This window comes from Panulirus ornatus, chromosome 57 (assembly GCF_036320965.1).
Source record: "Panulirus ornatus isolate Po-2019 chromosome 57, ASM3632096v1, whole genome shotgun sequence".
Lineage (NCBI taxonomy): Eukaryota > Metazoa > Arthropoda > Malacostraca > Decapoda > Palinuridae > Panulirus > Panulirus ornatus.
The window spans coordinates 5230430-5246748 of NC_092280.1; the positions used below are offsets into that span (position 1 = coordinate 5230430).

The 16319-nt window shown below is 40.0% G+C and overlaps 1 protein-coding gene across 7 annotated transcripts in view; it reads left to right on the top strand.

The window, feature by feature from the left end:
• LOC139766121 (uncharacterized) overlaps positions 1 to 16319 on the top strand; it is a 74762-nt gene that overhangs the window by 51383 nt on the left and 7060 nt on the right. For 6 of the 7 annotated variants that reach the window (XM_071694338.1, XM_071694342.1, XM_071694341.1 and 3 more), the window contains 5 exons: positions 12543 to 12683; positions 13113 to 13253; positions 14922 to 15077; positions 15640 to 15753; positions 15861 to 16096. In XM_071694338.1, the coding sequence (XP_071550439.1) occupies positions 12543 to 12683; positions 13113 to 13253; positions 14922 to 15077; positions 15640 to 15753; positions 15861 to 16096 (788 nt within the window). Of the gene's footprint in view, positions 1 to 4917; positions 5472 to 12542; positions 12684 to 13112; positions 13254 to 14921; positions 15078 to 15639; positions 15754 to 15860; positions 16097 to 16319 lie in introns of those variants that run through there. The other variant, XM_071694344.1, reaches the window with a different exon arrangement.

The window sequence follows — 16319 nt, forward strand, 5'->3', positions numbered from 1 at the left end:
GCACAACTCTATCCATAGCCCACGCCTCGCAACCATACAACATTGTTGGAACCACTATTCCTTCAAACATACCCATTTTTGCTTTCCGAGATAATGTTCTCGACTTCCACACATTCTTCAAGGCTCCCAGAATTTTCGCCCCCTCCCCCACCCTATGATCACTTCCGCTTCCATGGTTCCATCCTGCTGCCAGATCCACTCCCAGATATCTAAAACACTTCACTTCCTCCAGTTTTTCTCCATTCAAACTCTACCTCCCAATTGACTTGACCCTCAACCCTACTGTACCTAATAACCTTGCTCTTATTCACATTTACTCTTAACTTTCTTCTTTCACACACTTTACCAAACTCAGTCACCAGCTTCTGCAGTTTCTCACATGAATCGGCCACCAGCGCTGTATCATCAGCGAACAACAACTGACTCGCTTCCCAAGCTCTCTCATCCACAACAGACTTCATACTTGCCCCTCTTTCCAAAACTCTTGCATTCACCTCCCTAACAACCCCATCCATAAACAAATTAAACAACCATGGAGACATCACACACCCCTGCCGCAAACCTACATTCACTGAGAACCAATCACTTTCCTCTCTTCCTACACGTACACATGCCTTACATCCTCGATAAAAACTTTTCACTGCTTCTAACAACTTTCCCTCCCACACCATATATTCTTAATACCTTCCACAGAGCATCTCTATCAACTCTATCATATGCCTTCTCCAGATCCATAAATGCTACATACAAAACCATTTGCTTTTCTAAGTATTTCTCACATACATTCTTCAAAGCAAACACCTGATCCATACATCCTCTACCACTTCTGAAACCACACTGCTCTTCCCCAATCTGATGCTCTGTACATGCCTTCACCCTCTCAATCAATACCCTCCCATATAATTTACCAGGAATACTCAACAAACTTATACCTCTGTAATTTGAGCACTCTCTCTTATCCCCTTTGCCTTTGTACAATGGCACTATGCACGCATTCCGCCAATCCTCAGGCACCTCACCATGAGTCATACATACATTAAATAACCTTACCAACCAGTCAACAATACAGTCACCCCCTTTTTTAATAAATTCCACTGCAATACCATCCAAACCTGCTGCCTTGCCGGCTTTCATCTTCTGCAAAGCTTTTACTACCTCTTCTCTGTTTACCAAATCATTTTCCCCTAACCCTCTCACTTTGCACACCACCTCGACCAAGACACCCTATATCTGCCACTCTGTCATCAAACACATTCAACAAACCTTCAAAATACTCACTCCATCTCCTCACATCACCACTACTTGTTATCACCTCCCCATTAGCGCTCTTCACTGAAGTTCCCATTTGCTCCCTTGTCTTACGCACCCTATTTACCTCCTTCCAGAACATCTTTTTATTCTCCCTAAAATTTACTGATAGTCTCTCACCCCAACTCTCATTTGCCCTTTTTTTCACCTCTTGCACCTTTCTCTTGACCTCCTGTCTCTTTCTTTTATACTTCTCCCACTCAATTGCATTTTTTCCCTGCAAAAATCGTCCAAATGCCTCTCTCTTCTCTTTCACTAATACTCTTACTTCTTCATCCCACCACTCACTACCCTTTCTAAACAGCCCACCTCCCACTCTTCTCATGCCACAAGCATCTTTTGCGCAATCCATACATACAAATCCATATGTTTTTCTAAGTCTTTCTCACATATGTCTTTCAAAGCAAACGCCTGATTCACACAACCTCTACCACTTCTGAAACCACACTGCTCTTTCTCCATCTGATGCTCTTGATCAATACCCTCCCATATGTTTGAGGACAATGTGGTGTGCAGTGGTTTGATAGAGTAAGTAATTAAAGGGAAAGAGAGAGATGTGGAAATGAGTGCAGTTGAGAGAGAAGAAGAGGGTGTTGAAACAGTTTGGACATATGGAGAGAATGAGAGGAAAGATTGACAGAGGATATATGTGTCAGAGGTGAAGGAAACGAGAAGCAGGAGACCAAATTGGAGGTGGAAGGATGGAGCAAAATAGATTTTGAGCAGTCATGGCCTGAACATACAGGAGGGTGAGAAGCATGCAAGGAATACTGAATTGAAATGATGAGGTATACTAGGGTCAGCATGCTGTCAGTGGACTGAACCAAGGCATGTGAAGCGTCTGTGGGGCCTGGATGTGGATAGGTAGCTGTGGTAATGGTGCATTACACATGACAGCTAGAGACCGAGTATGAACAAATGTAGCTTTTTTTTGTCCGTTTTCCTGGCACTACCTCACTGAAGCAGGGGTGGTGACATTATTTCCTTTTTGGTGGGATAGACAGGAATGGATGAAGGCAAGCAAGTATATGTACACGTGTATATATGTATGTGTAGCGGTTAAGTATAATATAGATAGAATATATTTTGTTCATCTGTGGTTATTTCGGAGAAATGTTCTTTTGTTTGGTGAAGACTGGCTCGGTGATTCATTAAGTCTGGGGAATGCTAATTGTGGCTATGGTTCAGTTTTAAGAGATTGACTGAGTTTATATACAATTTTAGAACTCTAAAAAAGAAAAAAAATTCTACTCTTCCTTCTGATTAATTTGATACATTTTTTATTATTTCGCTTTGTCGCTGTCTCCTGCGTTTGCGAAAGAAATGGCCCAACCCACCCCCATACACATGTATATACACACACACGTCCACACACGCAAATATACATACCTATACATCCCAATGTACACGTATATATACACACACACACATACATATATACCCATGCACACAATTCACACTGTCTGCCTTTATTCATTCCCATCGCCACCTCGCCACACATGGAATACCATCCCCCTCCCCCCTCATGAGTGCGGGGTAGCGCTAGGAAAAGACAACAGAGGCGGCCCCATTCGTTCACACTCAGTCTCTAGCTGTCAAGCAATAATGCCCGAAACCACAGCTCCCTTTCCACATCCAGGCCCCACACAGTTTTCCATGGTTTACCCCAGACGCTTCACATGCCCTGATTCAATCCACTGACAGCACGTCAACCCCGGTATACCACATCGATCCAATTCACTCTATTCCTTGCCCGCCTTTCACCCTCCTACATGTTCAGGCCCCAATCACTCAAAATCTTTTTCACTCCATCTTTCCACCTCCAATTTGGTCTCCCACTTCTCCTCGTTCCCTCCACCTCCGACACATATATCCTCTTGGTCAATCTTTCCTCACTCATTCTCTCCATGTGCCCAAACCATTTCAAAACACCCTCTTCTGCTCTCTCAACCACGCTCTTTTTATTTCCACACATCTCTCTTACCCTTACATTACTTACTCAATCAAACCACCTCACACCACACATTGTCCTCAAACATCTCATTTCCAGCACATCCACCCTCCTGCGCACAACTCTATCCATAGCCCACGCCTCGCAACCATACAACATTGTTGGAACCACTATTCCTTCAAACATACCCATTTTTGCTTTCCGAGATAATGTTCTCGACTTCCACACATTCTTCAAGGCTCCCAGGATTTTCGCCCCCTCCCCCACCCTATGATTCACTTCCGCTTCCATGGTTCCATCTGCTGCCAAATCCACTCCCAGATATCTAAAACACTTTACTTCCTCCAGTTTTTCTCCATTCAAACTTACCTCCCAATTGACTTGACCCTCAACCCTACTGTACCTAATAACCTTGCTCTTATTCACATTTACTCTTCACTTTCTTCTTTCACACACTTTACCAAACTCAGCCACCAGCTTCTGCAGTTTCTCACATGAATCAGCCACCAGCGTTGTATCATCGGCGAACAACAACTGACTAGCTTCCCAAGCTCTCTCATCCACAACAGACTTCATTTTTGCCCCTCTTTCCAAAACTCTTGCATTCACCTCCCTAACAACCCCGTCCATAAACAAATTAAACAACCATGGAGACATCACACACCCCTGACGCAAACCTACATTCACTGAGAACCAATCACTTTCCTCTCTTCCTACACGTACACATGCCTTACATCCTCGATAAAAACTTTTCACTGCTTCTAACAACTTGCCACCCACACCATATATTCTTAATACCTTCCACAGAGCATCTCTATCAACTCTATCATATGCCTTCTCCAGATCCATAAATGCTACATACAAATCCATTTGCTTTTCTAAGTATTTTTCACATACATTCTTCAAAGCAAACACCTGATCCATACATCCTCTACCACTTCTGAAACCACTCTGCTCTTCCCCAATCTGATGCTCTGTACATGCCTTCACCCTCTCAATCAATACCCTCCCATATAATTTACCAGGAATACTCAACAAACTTATACCTCTGTAATTTGAGCACTCTCTCTTATCCCCTTTGCCTTTGTACAATGGCACTATGCACGCATTCTGTCAATCCTCAGGCACCTCACCATGAGTCATACATACATTAAATAACCTTACCAACCAGTCAACAATACAGTCGCCCCCTTTTTTAATAAATTCCACTGCAATACCATCCAAACATGCTGCCTTGCCGGCTTTCATCTTCTGCAAAGCTTTTACTACCTCTTCTCTGTTTACCAAATCATTTTCCCTAACCCTCTCACTTTGCACACCACCTCGACCAAGACACCCTATATCTGCCACTCTATCATCAAACACATTCAACAAACCTTCAAAATACTCACTCCATCTCCTTCTCACATCACCACTACTTGTTATCACCTCCCCATTAGCGCCCTTCACTGAAGTTCCCATTTGCTCCCTTGTCTTACGCACTTTATTTACCTCCTTCCAGAACATCTTTTTATTCTCCCTAAAATTTAATGATACTCTCTCACCCCAACTCTCATTTGATACATATGATCATGCTATTGTTCTTGGCATGTTCATCAATATCAAATCAGGTGGTCAATTTAAAGATGAAATTGATAATTTAGCTGTATCCTCCTTAGATCCGTGTGTTAAGACATGTCATGCCTTCTTCAACCCTGTATGTGGCAGTGATGGGAAGACCTACAGTAACCAGTGTGTTTTTGAGAATGCTAGGTGTACAAACCCCTGCATCACCAAGAAGGCTGATGGTCCTTGTGGCAAGTTCATTATTAGTTTTTAATTAATTTGAAAGATGTTTTGTTTATACTTTTTGATTTTTTTTTATATTTGCTTACCCTTTTTTGCCTCGGCAAAGTCTTTTCTTCAATTGTATGTAAGATATAGAACAGATTATACCAAATTTAGGAATATCCAAAGAATAGCAAGAGTTTTGTGGGGTTTGAGCATTATGGGAGGCTGGATATAGAAATGTTAGATGAGTTAAGGAATAAGATATTGAAGCCCAGCATTGAAATTTATCCAGAAATACTTTGACAATGCATACAGAGGTTAGTTGCCCAGCTGTAAGGTAAAAAAAGTGGTTAAATGTAAATGAATTGCCTGTTTTCAGTTGATAAATGTTCAATATGGACCTCCATGTTGATTTATACAAAAATAGTCGGTTGAGATTGTTTAATTGAATTAAACACACTTTCTCAGAGAGAGAGTGTGGTGATGGATGTACAAAGGAGTACCAGCCAGTTTGTGGCAGTGATGGAAATACCTATGGTAATCAGTGTCAACTAGATCATGCTACATGTGATGACCCTTGCATTATCAAAGTGGCTGATGGACCTTGTGGTAAGTGTAAGCCTGTAAAGAGGGATTAGATTTACTAATGGCATGAAATTCCTACAGTAGGCATTGGTTGGCCATGGAAACATTCATGCCTCAGTTTTGCTACATATTAGTGTACCTTACGTAATGAATATTTAATGGCCTAGAAGAATGTATTGTTTTCATGCCAGCTTCCTGTTCTTCAGTTGCATATACAGAGGCAACCCTAATATTACCTATGATTAATGTAAAATGAGGTCTGTGAGACCTGGTTGTGGATAGGGAGCTGTGGTTTCAGTGGATTACACATGAAAGCTAGAAAGTGTATGCGAGCCTTAGTTCCTGGTGCTACCTTATTAATGCAGGAAAGGGTGATCATGTATGTAAAAATAATGTGCATTTAAGCATGTTCTGCTTAGTTTGTATTCTACTTTCAATGCCTACCATTTCAGCTTTGATAAAAGCATGTGAATTAATGCATAATTTATATTTATAGAATACTATACTTTTGAGAATTTTTATGGTGGTAGGGTTAGATTCCATGTGATCGGCTAGATATTGTTGCATCAAGAGATACAAGCCAACAAAAAGTAAGTATTTGAAGTATGAGATTGTTCTGAATGAGAAATACAGCATACAAGTTGTCAGATATTAAGACAGGCTTTTAAGATAAGAGGACAGCTAAGGTTTTGAAGATCGTGACAATCATATGCAGAAGATAGAAAACATTATTCACTACAAAAATATTGTTATTCCAACTAGATAGTAGTGCCAAGAGTAAATTTGATGCACTAAACTACAGGGTGCTAGAATCATGATAATGCCTTCCATGCTGGAGTAGGTACAGGTGCCTGCAATAGTGTGTCTTGTGCTGCAGAAGTGAACCTGATAAGATTTGACCAAGATAGATTTGAGCATATTGGATGAAAAACAAAAATACATCAGAAATGCTATATATATATAGGGCCATGAAAGAGACAAAAGTGAAAAGATTGTAAAAGATTTGGGCGTCATGGTATTTAAGAAATTAGGTTCATAATAAATCCTTTGATGGAGTAGGCACTGGTGCCTGCAATAGTGTGTCTTGTGCTGCAGAAGTAAGCCTGATAAGATTTGAGCAAGATAGATTTCAGCATATTGGATGTAAAACAATTAAAATACATCAGTAACACTATATGTATGGCCATGGAAGAGATAAAAGTGAAACGATTGTAAAAGATTTGAGTGTCATGGTATTTAAGAAATTACAATTGAAAAAACATAAGATGGCACTGTTAAGGTAAGTAATGAGTGGTGTCATTGAGAACTTTTATGATAAATGGAAAACTACTAATGAAAATCTTTAATATATGTATAGATAAAGTTGAATGCTACTGTATTGTATGTTCAACAATGAAACAAAAAGAAATTAAAATTCAGAAGCACCTTGCAAATAAAACATATGGAATGGAACACATGACCCACCATGAAAGGCTAAAAGAACAGGAACTAAGTTTTTATTTTCCCACTCATGGACAAAAGTTTAAATCAAGGCCAGGCCTTAATTGAAATGTATAGAGGTTAATGAAGGGAAAATAAGAGGCAAGGGAAAGAATTTACGAATTTTGGAGGAAATTAAAAACTTACTCTTTGAAAATGTGCCTTGTTATTGGGAAAGACATGAGAGTAGAGTATCAAAATGACCCAACCTTTAGTTGCCAAGAACGGCACAGTAGTCATGTGATGCAGCAGCTTAGAAAGATGAAAAAGATAATCTGTATGTGACAGCAAATTGAAGTTATAAAGGAAAATGTTTTGGACATGAAAGACTCGAGGCAAGGGAAATTTGGTGTTAAATCATTAAGAATAGCATGGAACATGCTGAACTTGAGACAAAAATATATGAAAGCCTAGCCAGAAGCTAGAATGAGTATTGAATTTACATACTACCAGGGAAAAGAAATATGTATGGAATAACTACTAAAGCATTTAAAAGATAACTTATTAATTTATATATGAGGCCTGTTCCCATCTGGAACTAACCAAGGGGGTGGCCACAGCAAGTCTCCATAACTAGTGAATTCCAGTGCTACTTTCTAGCCTTCACAGGCCATTGGTAAAGGACAACTCTAACAGTGTTTGCAGAGGCTCCTACCTATTGTTCCTTCTGAATCTACCTAATAATGCTCTTGCCTAGAGTTCCTACCTACTACATCTACCTAATATTTTTGCCTAACCTGCCTGAATGTTCCTACCTACTGTTTTTATATTTTGCCAAAAAGCAGGGCTAACACACAGTGCTCGCTGTAAGTGAGGATGGGGTCAGACGAGCTGCAACCACCAGACAACCTTAAGTTGTCAGGCCAGCTGTAACTACCATACCACCTTCCATTGTCAGACAAGCTGCAACTCCCACATAACCTTAAATTGTCAGGCCAGCTATAACTACCAGACCACTTTCCACAGTCAGACGAGCTGCAGCTACTTTACACTGTAAGACCAACTGAATCTACCAGGCCACCTTCCATTGACAGACCAGCTGCATCTACCAGACAGAATGCCAGTAGTTCATGTGTGGGTGAGGAGGAAAGAGAAGACAGCTACCTGGGTTAGAGAAGTGCAACTTGACAACCCCTAAAGTTCTGGCTTACTACAAAGCCATCATAACCCTCCTGATAGCCAGGCAGGTAGTACTGGTGATATACCTCCCTGGTTGTTGGCTTCATACCAACTACTATCTGCTGAAGACTTAACTTCAGTTGAAATCCACTCCAGATGAAACCAAAATGTATAATTACATAATCCAGGTGGCAGAAGAGAGGGACTATACTATTCATCACTCAGTATATTTGACTGGTGCCATGCACAAGCCTTGCCTTTTCATTTTTTTTCTACTCATGACTGCTATTGGAAAAAATATTTTGGAAATCATAACCACAAACATAAAATCATTGTTTAGTAGCTTATAACCCCTGGACCATATATTCATAAAAGGGAAAATAGAGCATAATATAATTCTTAATCGCCGTTTCCCGCATCAGCGAGATAGCACGAGGAAACAGATGAAGAATGGCCAGACCACTCCTATCCACGTCCATATACATAAAAGCCCATACACATGCATATACATTTCAACATATACATATGTATTTATTCATTCAATATACTTTGTCGCTGTCTCCCGCATCAGCGAGGTAGCACAAGGAAATGGACGAAAGAATGGCCCAACCCACCCACACACACACACACACACGTATATACATAAACGCCCACACATGCACATATGAATACCTATACATTTCAACGTATACATACACATATACATATACACGTACATATTCATACGTTACCTTAATCCATTCACCCCGCTACACATGAAATGGCACCCCCCTCCCCCTGCATGTGTGTGAAGCAGTGCCAGGAAAAGACAACAGAGGCCAAATTCGTTCACACTCAGTCTAGCTGTTATGTGTAATGCACTAAAACCACAGCTCCCTTTCCACATCCAGGCCCCACAAAATGTTCCCTAGTTTACCCCAGATGCTTCCCATGCCCTGGTTCAATCCATTGACAGCTCGTCGACCTCGGTATACCACATTGTTCCAATTCACTCTATTCCTTGCATGCCTTTCACCCTCCTGTATGTTCAGGCCCTGATCGCTCAAAATCTTTTTCACCCCATCTTTCCACCTCCAATGTGGTCTACCATTTCTCCTCGTTCCCTCCACCTCTGACACACACAACCTCTGTCAGTCTTTCCACACTCGTTCTCTCCATGTGACCAAACCATTTCAATACACCCTCTTCAGCTCTCTCAACCACTTTTTATTACCACACATTTATTTTACCCTTTCATTACTTACTTGATCAAACCACTTCACACCATATATTGTTCTCAAACATCTCATTTCCAACACATCCTTCCTCCTCCACACAATCCTATCCATAGCTTATGCCTCACAACCATATAACATTGTCGGAACCATTATTCCTTCAAACATAGACATATACATGTGTACATATTCATACTTGCTGCCTTCATCCATTCCCTTCACCTCCCTACCACACAGGAAATACCCCCTCCCTTCTCCTCCCTGTCGTGTGTTAATTGATAAGTGACCAATAAATTGTGATCAAAATGAGTTAAATGGCTTCTCACCAGCTGTATAATCGATCTGCTGCTTACAATTTGCTTTTGCATAACTTCTGGCTTGTATATATATATATATGCTTATAAGAAGATATGATAGAGTTGATAGAGATGCTCTGTGGAAGGTATTAAGAATATATGGTGTGGGAGGCAAGTTGTTAGAAGCAGTGAAAAGTTTTTATCGAGGATGTAAGGCATGTGTACGTGTAGGAAGAGAGGAAAGTGATTGGTTCTCAGTGAATGTAGGTTTGCGGCAGGGGTGTGTGATGTCTCCATGGTTGTTTAATTTGTTTATGGATGGGGTTGTTAGGGAGGTTAATGCAAGAGTTTTGGAAAGAGGGGCAAGTATGAAGTCTGTTGTGGATGAGAGAGCTTGGGAAGTGAGTCAGTTGTTGTTCGCTGATGATACAGCGCTGGTGGCTGATTCATGTGAGAAACTGCAGAAGCTGGTGACTGAGTTTGGTAAAGTGTGTGAAAGAAGAAAGTTAAGAGTAAATGTGAATAAGAGCAAGGTTATTAGGTACAGTAGGGTTGAGGGTCAAGTCAATTGGGAGGTAAGTTTGAATGGAGAAAAACTGGAGGAAGTAAAGTGTTTTAGATATCTGGGAGTGGATCTGGCAGCGGATGGAACCATGGAAGTGGAAGTGAATCATAGGGTGGGGGAGGGGGCGAAAATCCTGGGAGCCTTGAAGAATGTGTGGAAGTCGAGAACATTATCTTGGAAAGCAAAAATGGGTATGTTTGAAGGAATAGTGGTTCCAACAATGTTGTATGGTTGCGAGGCGTGGGCTATGGATAGAGTTGTGCGCAGGAGGGTGGATGTGCTGGAAATGAGATGTTTGAGGACAATGTGTGGTGTGAGGTGGTTTGATCGAGTAAGTAATGTAAGGGTAAGAGAGATGTGTGGAAATAAAAAGAGCGTGGTTGAGAGAGCAGAAGAGGGTGTTTTGAAATGGTTTGGGCACATGGAGAGAATGAGTGAGGAAAGATTGACCAAGAGGATATATGTGTCGGAGGTGGAGGGAACGAGGAGAAGTGGGAGACCAAATTGGAGGTGGAAAGATGGAGTGAAAAAGATTTTGTGTGATCAGGGCCTAAACATGCAGGAGGGTGAAAGGAGGGCAAGGAATAGTGAATTGGATCGATGTGGTATACCGGGGTTGATGTGCTATCAGTGGATTAAATCGGGGCATGTGAAGCGTCTGAGGTAAACCATGGAAAGTTGTGTGAGGCCTGGATGTGGAAAGGGAGCTGTGGTTTCGGGCATTATTGCATGACAGCTAGAGACTGAGTGTGAATGAATGGGGCCTTTGTTGTCTTTTCCTAGTGCTACCTCGCACACATGAGGGGGGAGGGGGATGTAATTCCATGTGTGGCGAGGTGGCGATGGGAATGAATAAAGGCAGACAGTGTGAATTGTGTGCATGGGTATATATGTATGTGTCTGTGTGTGTATATATATGTGTACATTGAATGTATAGGTATGTATATTTGCGTGTGTGGACGTGTATGTATATATATTGTGTATGGGGGTGGGTTGGGCCATTTCTTTCGTCTGTTTCCTTGCGCTACCTCGCAAACTCGGGAGACAGCGACAAAGCAAAATAAAAAAATAAGAAGATATAGGATGTTCTTATGATTATAACCTCTGGATGTTGCTTGCAAATAAAGATTATAGTTTAAACCCCATACATGTGGTCTATAAAGACTAAAGAATGAAAAAAATGAATATTGACAGTGTTTTATCGGCTTATTACCATTGGGCAAGATGTGCGTGCAGTGATGGCTTAGTGCTAGCCTTGCCTTCTGATATTTTTCGTTCCTCTTTTTTTTTCATGAGCTTTCTTTATTGGTGTTAATACATGGACTAGTGGCATGCAACTAGTTTTTTCCTCCCATAGTTTATGTGGAGACCAGTCTAGCAAGGATTAGCCATTATACCTTCTTTTTTCATTGCATTGCTACATGGTGGAATTCTTTCGGCTTTTCATTTTTAGATCTTCCCATAATTTATACTCGTCCATAAATGTCCAAGTTCATATTTATCCATCTTATATTTGTTGTGTAATTGAGGCATGCTTTTGAATGTCGTTACAGCTACCATTAACAAAAAAAATTTCAGGAACATTTAGATATATCAACCTTAACAAGCAAACTGGCAATCTATCTGATGTGGAACCACTTGTGGAACCACACTTCAGTCATGCTGTTTGTCTTCAAGTTTCTTTAGTGTTCAGGCAGACAAAAATATTCAGCATTTATATAACTGGTAGTGCAGATGCTATAACTATGACATTGCTATTATCCCATGATGTAATGTTGGCTGTAATAAATGGTGGAATAATGTTAATGATCCAGAAAACATTATTTTTTATTGTAACATCACACAGGTGAATGCTTTTTAAGTTTTTGTGCAGATCACAGGAAGTATTTATTTGCAGCCATTTCATTAGTTAGTCAGCATACAACTACTTGCTTATAAGATTTGTGCTGGTACTGCTATATTGTTATGGATAATGAGCAGTTTTCCCATTTTACATCATAAAATGGGCATGCTATGCAAGAGATGTAAAGTCAGTGTATTTGATGATTTGCATTTTTGAGCCTTTTTCTACTAGCGAGGATTCCATACCAGCAGCATATTTCAGCAATACTTAACCAGTGACCTAAAATCTGTCTCCTTCCCCACAAATACTTTTTTTCCTCAGGTTTATGTGGAGGGAATCATCTGTTTAGCTGAAGAAACTAGCTCCAAGACATTGAAAAAATAGTTTTAAATAAATTCATTTCCTTCCTCAGATCACCCATGCATTAGAATTTGTCCCGGTTACTACGACCCTGTGTGTGGTACCGATGGGAGGACATACGGTAATGAGTGTACCTTGGAAAATGCAGCTTGCAGTAACCCCTGCATTACTAAGAGGTTCATTGGGCCATGTGGTTAGTGTTCTGGTACTTGACTACAGAGAAAGGTTAAGATTATTACTATATGGGTTTGAAGCTTCATTATTTTCCTTTGAATGTGTGAAATTCCATTATCTAATCCATGTATGGAAGAAGTGAATGAGATTTAAATTGTCACTTCAACAGCAGAATAATACTGTTAAGAATATTCAATGAATATAGTTATTTTGCAATAGTATTTAAGACAAATTGAAACTTCATATTTACTACCATGCAGAAAAGGGAGATGGCTAGGAATGCAAATTTTTCCTTGTATAAGTAACTGGTTAGTTGTAAATATTAGTGATTGGATATGCCTATGTGGAATGTTCTTTCATTGTAGATGAGGGGAAAAAATTACTTTGCTGATTTGCTGGATGAACTGAATAGAATGCATTTTATTTGTTACCAATCTTAATGTTTTAGAGCGACTTTGTGGTGATCCCTGTGCTGAGGAGTATAAACTAGTGTGTGGCCGGGATGGAAAGACTTACAGTAATCAGTGCCACCTGGATGAAGCTGCTTGTGATGATCCTTGCATCACCAAGGTGGCTGATGGGCCTTGTGGTAAGTATTGACTGGATCTTGGGAAATTAGTTAAATAAGAGTAAAAGTTTTTCTGATTAATATCTTCTGGTTAGCAATGATTATTGTACCATAAAATCTCGAAATACAGTAAAAAAGAGTCTTGAGAGGGAAAGTGGGGCTGATGTCTTGCATGCACTGGGAAATGCATGGAATGAAAGGTCACTGTCTTTCATGGCAAAGATGGTCATGATTGGATGTAAATAATCCTCTAACATATAATCTTTCCTTGTCGCACATAATGCTTGATACCACATTACTCTCACACCTCATTCTTTATAACTCTAGGATTTCCTTGCAATGAGCAATATGCACTAGCCGTACTTTTTGGCAAAATGGTAGGGGCAATAAATAGTGGTAGTAGGTTGGAACATTAAAAAAGAGCATAGGGTAGAAGAAATAGGTATGAACATTAGGTGGGATCATTATTAGGTTGGAACATTAGTTATGTGGTTGGTAGGGAAATTGAGTAGGAGCCTCTGAAAATACTACACAAGTGACCCTTTGTCAGTGGCCTATAAAGTGGTGCTAAAGCTCACCTTGTTCTGGAGACTCTTTGCCATGACCACCCCCTTAAAGGGAGTTCTTGAAGGGAGCAGACATTAAAACTATAGATTAATAGTCCCAATAGTAATGTGTGACTGAAAGTCTTGGGCCATAGGTGTAAAAGAAAGGTGGAAATGTTGAAAATGAAGTGCCATTGGATAGTTTGGTGTAAGAGGGTTGATCCTTTAAGGAATGACATTGAGTGAGAGGTATGATAGTAATACTATGAGAAATCTGACTGGGATGTTTTAAAATGATTAAAACCTGTATAGAGGATGAACCAAGTCAGATTTACACAGGGTCTACATGTCAGGAAGGGAAGAGGCAAGACCAAAGAGCTGGAAAGATAGGGTGAAGGAGGCCTTCGGGTATTGGAGCTTGAACATGCCACAGGATGAGAGATGTGCATGAGATAGAATAAAGTAGATTAACATGGTGTTTAGGGAGCAGTATGCTGTCATTGGGCTGAACTGAGGCATATGATGCATTCAAGGTAAACCATGGAATAAAGTGTGGGACTTTGCTCTAGATAGTGGGCTCTGGTTTCATCACTTGATACAGGATAGAGTGGATGTGTGCAAATAAGGCTGCTGCTTTATCTATCTATCTATTTCTGATGCCTGTTCCCTCTGGGAACTCCCTTTAATGGGGTGGCTACAGCAAAAGTCTCCACTGATCCCTGTCCTTGCATGCTTCCCTGGCTGTTCCTTTCTTCTTAATGGTTGGTACCTTGCTAAGACGAGAGAACTTTGTGCAAGCTTGTACAAATAGGCTTCATTTACAGTACCTGTGAAGTAATGCTGTATTGGCTTCTTCAAATTATGTTTGTAAAATAATGTAGTATTATATTTCTCATGACCTAAAATGTAGTTGGTTAGTCATCCTAATTTTAAAGTTTGATTGATCAGCAAGGATCTACTGAGTAAGCGTACTGCTTTCTAATGCCAGTGGATCTTAGGAAAATTTCTCTAAGCCCACAGGACATTGTGCTAGTGAGAAATGGTGTACAATTGTTCAAAACTCAAAATTTTTTAAGCTTAGAAGACGTGCATAATCTTTAAATGTACTTCATATATGATTTGTTGAAAATAGATCATATTTCAGGTCACTTTTCGCCACAAGCAGAAGGTTGTCATTATGAGGAACTTGTGGTGAATCATGGGGACTTAATTTTAACAATACCGGAAGTCTGCCTGCAGGTACACTGCCAAAATGGTAGCATTGTTCAATCCTTCCTTGGCCCGCCAGGTAGCAAAAACTGTAAGTATATTATAAACAATGCGCAGATTGGCTACTAACTGCAAAATTTCCAATATGCTTGTTAACAGATACTGCTAATCGAAAAAATGTATATAATTTATTTGTTGTATCTTGGTTACTCCTTTTTCCATGGATGTCTGTGTGATTTAGGCAAATTTGATTTGCACCCATTTTCTAGGAACATGTCACCAACTTATATCGAGAAGCATGTATGACACATACTTGATATTTTGGCTCTACAGAGGATCAAAATGCTTTGAGAAAAATTCTCCATTACCATCCCTTTTTGAGATGCTTAGGACTTGATAACACTTGACACAGTCTGGAAAACTGTTCCACAGGATGCAGTTAGCAAAAAGTGCATAGAATGAAACAGGGAAGGAATTTTCATGCATACTACAGGGCAGTTTTGGAACTTTGAAGAAGGATGCTATGAAAGATAGGGAATGGCTTTAAGGATTGAAGTATTCATATAAGTTCATATATTGGTATCATTGTGGATGTTCGAGTGTTCACTAGAAATTATTTCAATTTTTTCATTTACAATTGTTCTTTTTTCTAGGCTGTGAATTTGATAATCTGCTTTATCCAGAGGGAGCAGAGTTGGAAGCACAATGCCTTCCCTTGACTTGCACAAATGAAGGCTGGGCTCCAAGTGGATCCATTGACAACTGCTGTAAGTTAACTGCTAGCACCTTGAGATGCATTGTGAATTTTGGAAAACTATATTTGGAGGAATGGTGATGGATTAATATTGCATTAACTTCGTTTTCCTAACTTCAGGTAAACGCTGTAGCCTTCATGATGACCCCCATGTTTACACCTTCGACAACTATCAGTATGACTGGCATGGGTTTTGTAATTATTCTATTGCCCAGAGTGATAGGACCTATGAACCAGACTTTGGCATCTTCAGTGACTTTGAACCATGCAATGGGCAGGCTTCATGCCTTGCTCATACCACCTTCAGGGATAACCCCAATACAGTCATTTCTGTTGCCAATGGTGCATTATTTGATGTAAGCTTGTATATGCACATTACTGTATAAACTTGATTGGTTAGTAATGTAAACTTTATCATAAATTGACTAAATTTTAATTTTGATTTTTGGTATGTTTTGTTAACTTGCATGTTTAATGATGTATTGAAAGCACAGACCATAAGTCATAGTATTTAATTGAAACAGGCTAAATACTGTATCCTCAACTATTTTGGTGGCACTTATCTAACCACACCATATT